The sequence below is a fragment of the Propithecus coquereli genome, unplaced genomic scaffold (genome assembly GCF_000956105.1).
Source record: "Propithecus coquereli isolate 6110/MARCELLA unplaced genomic scaffold, Pcoq_1.0 Scaffold205, whole genome shotgun sequence".
NCBI lineage: Eukaryota > Metazoa > Chordata > Mammalia > Primates > Indriidae > Propithecus > Propithecus coquereli.
The window spans coordinates 233,265-244,061 of record NW_012145523.1 but is presented as its reverse complement, the minus strand read 5'-3'; the positions used below and the strand labels follow the sequence as shown (position 1 = coordinate 244,061).

At 38.4% G+C, this 10,797-nt stretch overlaps 1 protein-coding gene across 1 annotated transcript in view; it reads right to left on the bottom strand.

Annotated features, from left to right (window-relative positions):
• Positions 1-816: 816 nt before the first annotated feature.
• Positions 817-10,797, bottom strand: part of LBR (lamin B receptor) — a 21,960-nt gene continuing 11,979 nt past the window's right edge. The window contains exons 7-14 of the mRNA XM_012644067.1: positions 9,998-10,052; positions 8,899-9,090; positions 8,115-8,218; positions 7,054-7,179; positions 3,593-3,761; positions 1,727-1,807; positions 1,510-1,632; positions 817-1,327 (exon numbers count right to left, since the gene is read on the bottom strand). Coding sequence (XP_012499521.1) covers positions 1,167-1,327; positions 1,510-1,632; positions 1,727-1,807; positions 3,593-3,761; positions 7,054-7,179; positions 8,115-8,218; positions 8,899-9,090; positions 9,998-10,052 — 1,011 coding nt within the window. The 3' untranslated portion in view covers positions 817-1,166. The remainder of the gene's footprint in view (positions 1,328-1,509; positions 1,633-1,726; positions 1,808-3,592; positions 3,762-7,053; positions 7,180-8,114; positions 8,219-8,898; positions 9,091-9,997; positions 10,053-10,797) is intronic.

The window sequence follows — 10,797 nt, the reverse complement described above, 5'->3', positions numbered from 1 at the left end:
AATGACTTTAACCCCTTAAGTTGTTTTTAGCATTCCTTTACAGGGAGTAAAGTTTTGTAAATATAAAAGATATACAAAAAATACAGTATAAACTGCATGAGCTAACCAGTAGTAAAAACACTGCTGAATTTTTAAAAAGTCAAAAATATATAAAAATATTACCCTGAAATGGCAAATCTTTTCAAACACCAATCTGTGTAAAAATGTTTAAATACTGATGTTACTCCGAAAATATATATTTATTCTATTTTTTTCTATTTGCAATAGTTTATAAAGGCAAAAAAACACCTGCAACTGAGGTAGCAAAGCCAAATTCACAAACTTTGGATTAAGAAAAATATCCTTCCTATGTTTTAACAGCATCATCTATACAATATTAAATGAATTCTAATTGTTTCAAAATTTTTAATTCACATGTATTACTTTACAAAACTTAATTTAAAATACCGGAAATGTTTTTGTTAAAAAGACAGTCCTGACAATCATCTCACATTCAAAATACTGTACAGAAAAATCTGAAGTCACCATATATTACATAAAAGTAAGCTATGTATTTACATTTTCAAACGTAGTTTAAGAAGGTGAGGTTAAGCCAACTGCTACTAATGGTCTCCCTTAAACAGTGTCTGCTAATAATCTTTCATCACTTTGCACATATAGCATTTAATATAGGCCCAGTTTTTACTTTCAAAATTACATAACTAGTAAGTGATTTAAAGAGAAGCAAATGAAGATTCTATTCTCTTACTGCAATAAAACACAAACGCATTTTAAATGTACCAGTGTTTTCATTCAAGAAAAAACTGACAAAAGAGAAAAAAAATCAAAATTTGAAAAGTAATCAAAAGCCATACACATCAACAGTATTCTTTACAGTGCATTTATAAGACTTTTCTGTTTTCAGATTTTTAAAGACAAAATTTCCTCTTAAAATGCAAATCTAACATCCTTATTTGTATTTTTCCTTATGTTAATTATAATTTAATAAAAATAAACATGGCTATATTAAAAAATCTACTACTTGGCTCTCTAGTCCTGACTCAAAAAGAAAAAAAATTTACAGATCCCGTCAGTGCACAAAAGAAATTTAGTTTTGGATGTTTTTCTTGTTTTCGCAAATGGTGGCCAGAACGATAGGAGTATTTTAAAAATATGCCAGACCAGAATCAATAGACATATGGAAAGATACGGTAGGGCACACGCTGACAGTACTTTTCCCAAGCCACGCCGTACTTCTTCTTACAGTGGTGCTCATCACGGGCTTCTCGGTGCACAAGCAACATGGTGAAATAAATCACATAGAAATAAGGCAGAATGTGATTAAAACCTGTGGGTGACAATAGTAAACAGTATTAGATATTATTATTTTCGCTACACAGTAGCCAACCCCAATCTACAGCAGGGCAACAGGAAGACTCACAGTGACCTGCCCACACGGTCCCAACAAAGGACGCACACACACACCTTTCAGGTGGCTGAAGGAAATTAGCACTCTCTTGAAATGCTTACCACACGGGAGGGACCACGCCACAGCCATGACGAGATCACCCAAGTAATTGGGGTGGCGAACAAAGCCCCACCATCCAGAAACCAGAAGACTTTTTCCCGTTGAAGTATGAATGATTTTTAAATCTATATAAAAATAAAAACACGTTTTTAATAACCTCTAAACCAAGAGACAAAATTTTCATATACTATATTAACATAAATATAAATCGATACTTACGTGCAAGCTTTGGATCACTGGGATTTTTCCGGAATGCATGTTTCTGAGAATTTGCACATCGGAAGATTACATATCCACAAACTGTAATTTAAAAATATTTTTGTATGTGAATAATTTAGAGACAATCCAATACTTAACGGCATCTGTAATTTCTCTTAGAAATTATTTCTGTACCCTGAAGAAATTCCCAAATTCTTAAACTCTCAAATTCAAATTCAAAAACTCTCAATTCTAGAATGTAAAAAGATGATAATAACTCTTCTGAAATCTCACTATCATACTACTTCCACCATCCACCTAGGGAATACCTTGAAGGCAAAACTAAGAAACGTAGTTACATCCGTGAAAAAAATAAAATGGAATGCAGCCCACAATACAATAAAAATGAATACTAGAGCTCAGTATAATACAAGTTACAGGCTATTCATCTCATCTGCTATTTATGATACCTACTGGCCATGGCACAATACTTGATTAATCGAACTTAGAATTAATCAAGCTTAGAAGCAGTACAGAACATCTCGTACTTTAAATATACGCTGAGTCCCACTGCAAGCCTGTAAGGTTGTAACTTTATTCAAATTCCAAAATGTCAAAATCAACAAGCCCTGACATATATATCACTGACTAGTAACTATTATATTGTCAGTCATCAGTAAAGTAATAAATAACTCCACTCCCTGCTGTGGTTTGAATGTGTCCCCCAAAGTGCATGTGTTGGAAACTTAATCCCCAACGCAACAGTGTTGAGAGGTGGGACCTCTAAGAGAATGGATTAATGTCCCTATCACAGGAGTGGGTTTGTTATCTCGAAAGTGGGTTTGTTACAAAAACGAGTTTGGCTCCCTCTTGCTCTCTGTCCCTCTCGCCCTCTCTTGCCCTTCTGCCTTCTGCATGAGATGCTGCCATGCTCGTGGCCTTCCCAGCCTCCAGGTCCATGAGCCAAATAGATTTCTGGTCATCACAAATTACTCAGTCTCAGGTATTATTTGAGCAGCACAAAACGGACTAAGACGCTCCAACTTTTAGCTGAACTGTAAATTACACTGTCTTGAATAACACATGAGCATGGTTGACACGGATAATCTAACCAGTGGTGAAACTAAATCTTAATTTTAACCAGTGATTTGAATTTCTTCTTCTACTACAGATACTAATTAGTAAAGCAAAAGTAGGTGTATGTGAAGTTCAATGCTAATTTTCCCTACCCGGCCTCTGGTGGTGTTTAATAAACAGTGTAATAACAAAAGGATAAAGAAAAATCATCCTGAAGCAAAATCCGCAAATGACCCTCATTGACTTTTGCTGCAGCCAAACTGGACTCCTCACTCTCTTCCAACCTCATTTTCCATGTCCCACTCACCCTTGCTGAGTTGTTCCCTGTGCCTGACTTATGTATCTCCCCATCCCATTTTTACCCACTAAAACTCAGACCAAACACCATATCCTCTGATAAGTTTACACCGACATTCCCCAGAGAGAAGTTCTCTCTCTACCTTAAACTCCCACCATCTCGGTCGCCCTCGTCAGCACCCACTCCTCACGCCACTCACAGCACGAGTGAGCTCTATGAAGGCAACACCAGTCCTCCTCCTTTGTAAGATGCCTACCAGACAAAGCAGGCACTCAATAGAAAAGATGAACCAGTACTAAAACAATTTATTAATTTAAATTTATTAAATTTAAAAACAAGATGGTTTGTTTAAAATAATCTGTTTAGAGAACTACTGAGGAACCCAAGTATGAACTACCCAACTTGAGCTAATTATGACCACTGAAAATGACAAGTTACAAATATGTAGGCACCAGAGCACGACAGACTCAGTACATAATATTTCATACACAGAGACCAAAATTCATACTCACGTTTCAGAACAATTATTAGTGAAGCCACTGGCCAAGACACTTCATTTGGGTGATTGACCAAGTAAAAGGCTTGGAAGCTGTAGATAAACGGAACCCACACTAAGTCTCCAAAGGCCAGCATGAATCCAAAGCCATCGTGGATGATGTCCATGGTCGTCAACAACGCTTCCTGTAAAGATAGATGATGGGGGAAAGGGAGAAAAAGTTTCTATTTTTAAAGTATTCAAATAAAGCACTAGTTTAGAAGCAAATGTACAAGGGCTAGGGACAGGTCACCAACCAACAATTTTTTTTTTTTAAAGGGGGAGATCTGGTTCCCCTGGCCTGTATATCACACTAGGTCATCTGCCGTCACATTCTCCTGTCACTCCAGCCTCTCACCCCATGCACCCAAGAGAACAGATCTCCAACATGCCTCACACCTCCCTGCTTTGCCGGTGCCTCCCTCTGCCCGGCATCCCCTCCAACCTCAGCGTGAGCCCTTCCCCCTCGGACCTGGGCACTTGTCAGATGCCAGCACCCAGCAGCAGGTCACAGAAACTGTGTCTCTCTCCACTGGACTAAACGCCTCTGAAAGATAGGGACCATGTGTTTTCACCTTTGTGACCCCAGCATACTGCCTGCCATGGGAAAAGTGTTCAAAATATGTTTCCTGAAGGAATAAGATCTCCAACTCCCTTTGTTTTAATTCCATGTGCACCAACCTAATTTCTGATCATACTCTGGCTTTTCATGTAGATTTTCCACGGAAGAAAATAAGCTACCTGGCAACATGGTAAACTGCTTCACTTCTCGTGTAAATTAACAAAAGTGCATTACCCTCTTGTGATCTGGTTAGCATAAGCCAATCACCTCTGCACCTGGACATCTGTAGGCCAGGCTCTGGAACATGGGGATACCACGATGGTCAAAGCTCATAAGACCTGGCCCTGAGGGAGTCTCTAAATTGCCTCTGACTTCAGCATATACCACTGATGTAGAAAAATTAGCTCGTATAAGCTCTGTTAAAGAATCAAAGTTCTAGGTAAAGAAAAAGATCAGTACCTCCAAAGAGTACTTTTTTTCCAGAAAGAAAGCAAATAAGAGCATGGAACAGAAAACCAGCTGTCACAAAGAACAGAAAATCAGATGCCACATGTAACAGAAAACAGAGAACAGAAAAACCGATGTCACAAAACCTAGGCCCTTAGGCTCACACTCCTTAGACAACAGAGTACCTTATTCGCTTTTTTCCTAATTTTATATATTGACACAGGAAAATTATACATATTTAGGGCACATAGTGATGCTGCAATACATACAATGTACAGTGATCAGATCAGGATAATTAGCATACCCCTCCCCCTCTCCCAACCTTCCCAGCCTCCCCAGCCTCTAGTATCCTGTTATATTTTTTCTTCTGAGACCAACTTTTTTTTAGCTTCCACACATGAATGAGAACACGCAGAATGAGAACTTTCTGTTCCTTAGAGTGCTTATTCTTATGCACATAAACTCTTAAAACCTGTGATCTGAATTCCTGGTCCAAAACAGGTCAAAAGTGATAAAAAGACAGGAGCAGGTGAAAGAGAAGCAGAGGTAACAGCAATGGCAGGGGGCAGTGAGAAGGGACAAAGTGTCCGAATTTGGTGCCAAGTAGGGGTAGGTCCCTCAGCCCCACCCAGCTCCTGAAGCCTCAGGGTATTTGCAGGTCAGGCTCAGAGGAAGGGCCATTCCTAGTTAAACTGGCATTCTCAGCTTTCTTAAGGTATAGCACATTCTTCAATACAGAGGAAATTTCTACCACAGGACCTAACAAGAAAGTTATTCAGCATCTACTAAACTGCCCAGTGGCATGCCAGATGATAAAAAAAAATCATAAAATCAAATCTCTTCCTCAAAAAGCTTATTATAATATGGTTGAGATACTGAATAGACAAAAAACTTCCCAACTCCAATCCTCTATCTGTGTGGCTATGTTAATATTGCCTTGAGATGCAAACATTTTCTGTTAACAGAAGTCAATGTTTGGCTAAATCTATACAAAATATGAACTTGACTACCACATGAAAGAAAGCTAAAAGGAAGAAACCAGAAGGAATAATCACTGATGACTGGAAAGCTACTGAAGAAAAGGTTTAAAAAAAGTCTCTGAGGTGATAAAGTAACAGTGAAATATCATTTGACTTGCAAAATGTAATCTACATGCTCCTCAGGAGCCATTTATTATGTAACAGCAGATAAGCCTACTAAGTGCATTTACAAAAGAGTTGGTTTTTAATTTCAAAAGCATGTTTAATTTTGGGTAGATGGGGAATTTCTAAAGGACTTCGATATCAGATGTTCTCACCACAGCTGCCAAGCTCTGAGCCAGGAACACAACAAGAACCTATGATCAACAGATAACACTAACCCAGCTACTCAAAATTGATGTTTGTTTACCCCAAAGAGGTCCTAATTCTCCTAAAGAACAGGAAGATCACCGAAATATCAATATCAAACTTTGAAAGTTATTCTGACTAAATATTCTCTGTGGTTTTGCACAGAAGACCAAAATTGAAGACCAGCCTGGTGGGGCACGGGAGAGAAAATGATCAAATAATACAGTTTTTTAAAAATGCCTCAGATTCAAAGGAAAGGGGCCTTCTCTCAAAATGTCAACAGGCTGTCTCAACAGACCACCATAAAAACTTGTTTTGGAACACTGTGATGCAGAGTTGCCAATTTGGTTTTTAAAATTCAAAGAAAACTGGATTTGGAATTTGGAGATGATTACAGAGATAACAGTAAATATGATAAAATAGTTGTAAAACAGGCTTGAAGAAGAAGTGGCTTTTAAAAGTATGTTTAGTTGAGGCAGAGAAAATAAACAAAACATTTACCAGTCTTCAAGTAGTAGAAACATTAACAACTTACCAATATATGAGAAAAGCCATGAGTTGGAAACTTAGCTCTAGTTAAACTGGTTTCCTCAGCATATCTTGATTTCTGATTTTATATTCATCTAATGAGAGCTACTCTTTGGATTTTGAAACACTAACAATAAAAGATCTCCCCCATTATTTAAGAACTAGCTGCCTCTCGACAATCCAAAAAACACCATCCTCATTTGATGATAATCTACTCACTTTCATGTGCCATAATAAGGAATTAAATTTTATTTATATGAATTGGTCACCACTCACAAAAATAAAACCAAGATCCACCGATCTTACATATTTAGAATATTAGTTTTAAATAAAAGAGCTGCTGATACACACAGAAGCACTACCAAATGCCTAGAAACTTCCCACCTGTCAGTGCTCACTGCTCAGCTGCATGCCCCGCACAGACTGGCATCTCTGTCCTCCTCACAGCAGGCCTTGGGGGCAGGCTGTATCCCCCTCGCTTGGTGTGAAGAAGCTGAGACTCTGAGAGGTCACGTCACTCACCCACACTCAAGACTGGCTGACTCCAAGGCCTTGGCTCTTAAAATGAATTACCTCATTCCAGAGAGCATCCACCACGTATAGGAGCTGGAAACTGTTAACCAAAATCATGGCCACGGATGGAGCTGTACGTCCCTGTACTTTCATTTCGGCCAGAAGCATCACCAAGTTGATAACCACCTGAAATAAAAGGAGAGAGTAGGCTCCGAGTACCTCCCTAGAGATGTGAGATTACAAAGGGAAAGCAGGAACTTCACGGCTGAGAAACCTGGCAGACGCCACTTTAACACGGACGCACCACCAAGAATAAGACATCTTGACACCGTGAACCCCTGGATCCGACGTCCTGAGAAGGATGCACGTCATTTCTGTGGTATTCTTGCCACAAGTGCACAGCCTCACTCCAATCACAGGAAAACAGCGGACTCACCCAAACTGAGGGACACACTGACCAGTACTCTTCAAAAAATGTCAAGGTCATGATAGACAAAGAAAGACTAAACAACTCTAACAGACTAGAGGAGACTAAGAAGAAATAATTAAATGCATGGTACGATCCTATAGAGGATTGTGGAATAGAAACAGGACAATAGTGGAAAAACTGGTGAAACTCCAAGTCTATGGATTTAGTTAACACTGTAGCAATGTTAATTTGTTGTTCTTGATCATTGTATTAATACTATGGTTATGTCAGATGTTAACATCTTATGAAGCAGGATGAGGGATGTAAGGAAACTCTATGCTCTATTTTTATAACTCTCCTGCAGTCTAAAATTAGGTAAAAATAAGATTTTTTAAAAAGAAAAGGAAAATACATTTTTTCTTACATTATTTCATCCACAATTTCACTTTCCTACATAAATATAAACTGATATAATAAAAATAAAACCAGGAAAAACTCTTTCATTTTTTATAACCTATAACAGGACATCTTAAACCTCTGGAAAATATTTACAATAAGAAAATATTTTGTATTAAACAGATTTATGGAAAGCTACTATTATCCCTAAAAATATACCTTCCACTGCTTTATTTTTAAATTGTCTACATTTCTTCCCAGAGATTAATTTGAACTACTGAATTGAAATTAAAAAAAAAAAAAAAAAAAGACATACCCATCCAATCAATCCGGGGCGCAATTCACAAAAGTATTTGAGATCAAAAGTACCAATTCGAGGATTTAATTCACGGCCAATGAAGAAATCATAGACAGCATTTCCTGAGAAGGGAAAAGTTTTTACCCAAACAGCGTTCCAAACCCAGTAATGAGGCTTTAAAACTGCACTGTTGCCTACTGTCCATGGTTCACAATCCAACTGCCTACGAGGGCCTCAGGGCACTCACTGCTGGTGGGAGGTGAGAGGGAACAGCACAGACTAAGGGAGTCAAGGGGTGCCCACCCCAGCTGAAAGGCAGCTGCTATATCCTTTAGGGGTCCAGAGGCCTAGATCCCCCAAATTTTAAGGGAACTGGAGTCTTGTTTAATTTTACACTCATAGTTTTTTAAAGTAACTACTTTTTTTAAATGTTTAAATACTTTAGGTCAGAATCAACCAATTTGTTTTGCTTTTGTATTTTAAAGGGTGTTCACTATTTTGGACAAAAAAATACTATTTGTCATAAATCGTCATGCCTATAAAGTTTACTAAATGTCTTACTGTCATTAAGTGACTGAAAAAGGAACAGAAATGAACAGGAAAGTATGAAGGAAAAATCAAAAATATTTTCTTCCTTTAAATTCATTTTTCTTTAACTTTTTTCTTCATCTTTTTAGTTTTTCTTATTTCTCTTCATGTCCCATAAATGAAGTTAGGAAAAAAGCAATCTACTCAAGTCTAGAAATGACTGCTGGAGGGCTCCGGGATACACTCATCCAACGTGCGATTTACCACTGCTTACCAGAGCTGACGGGCGACAGTTCACTCCTGGGTGCTTTCAAAGAACGTGCATAGAGATAAACACTCAAGACCACTGCAAAGACAGTGGCTGCAAGTGCAAACTGCAGAAAATGACTGTACACGTAAGAAAGCTCTACGCCCCAGAAGAGAGATGTTCCGACGACTGCAGATGTCAGGATAAAAGCATAGAATCCTTCAGAACAAAAAAAAAAAAAAAGGGAGGAAGGATTAACATTAACCCAGGGCTCACATGAGACTTAATACCATTACAGAACAATGCAATGTTACCTTTACAGTCTTAGTTTCATTATTCAGGTTAAATACATGCACATATGCAAATAAGCAATGCCCCAAGTATAATCTTCAATACAGATACTATATCTCTTATATAATTTTTCAAGTATTTTAAGTTACTTAAATTACTATTTTTCAGTTCAAATGGTCATTATCTGCTTTTAATTAAGGGAAAACTGAAAAGATGTACACAGAAATTCACTAACTGTTAAAAAACTGGAAAGAACCTCAAAATTTACATAATGTAAACTCTCAGGGGCAAAGTCAAGTAACTAATTGTTAACAGAGCTGGGCCAAGTACACATTTTAAAGGCTAATGCTATTACCTCATGATGGGGTAAACTTGGTAGCTATAGTTATAAATAGTTATACTTGAACTAACTTGTCAATAATGGTTTCAAGATTCTAGTCACATTCTACCATCCAGAACCCTAGACTTCAAGACCCCACCCTTGGAGCAGAGGCCACAACACAAAAGCCCGGGGGCAGGCAGGGGCCGTGAGCGGGGACACGCAGGGGCAGGGGCCAGGGACGTGCAGGGGCTGTGAAGGAACACGCAGGCACTGCCAAGTTGAAAAGCACCACGACAGGCTCCAAGGGAGGAGCTCTTGTCCCCAGCCAATCCTGCTGCCACCAACCAACACAGAGAGAGGCTCAGTGGACTACCCATTCTTTCTTTTGGCTACAGAAATAGTTTTGCCTAAAGAGCTCCAAGTGAGTGCTCAAATCACATTTGAATAAACAGGCAAACACAGAAAAGAGGTAGCTGTTATTTACATAAGAATTCTAAAACCAAAAAGAGTTACCATTTAATCTGTACTTGAGTCTTCTTCCATCAATAAGAGGCATTCCCTCTACAACCTTAAAAGAAAAAAAAATTTTAATGTAAAAAACACATCACCATTTCATATATATCTTCTAACATCATTTAAATTTCAACATGCCCAAGAAGGAAGATCTCTTGAAGTAGGGAAATTTAGTAACATGTTTCAAAAAGCTTAATTGCAAGCCCTTTGATGAAGCAATTCCACCTTCAGGAATTTGTCTTAAATACAAATCTGGTAATAACTTCTCGGTATACTCCTGAGACTACTGCAACAGCCACCCTCCCTCCCAACCATCCCAGGTACCACCACCAAACTAAATGTGCTTAAAATATCTTTATATCTAATGGATCCCCAGCTCAAAAATCTGTAGTGGCTTCCCACTGCTTACAAAATAGAGTATGACTCTATTGTCTTCCCCTTATGAGGTCCTCTTCAATCAGGCTCTACCCAATCTACTAGGGCCCACGTGCTATGTGATGACCTGTACTCGTATACTTACTTGCTCTGCTATTTATACATATATGCTCATCTAGTATATAACCATTTCATGAGATTCGTTTACCTCCAATAGGAGAATGTGAGACAGCTTCATGGATCAGAACCATCTCACCTCTTCAGCTGGCCTCACCCACAGCACTGAGCAGTGATACCGTAGGAAAGGTACTCAAGAAACCCACACTTGAACTAGCTGAGTAAAAAGTCCACTTGCCCAATGACAGCCACATTTTACTCCCTAAGGTAGCTACTCAGAAATGTAGCTTTTTTTTTTTTTTTTTTTT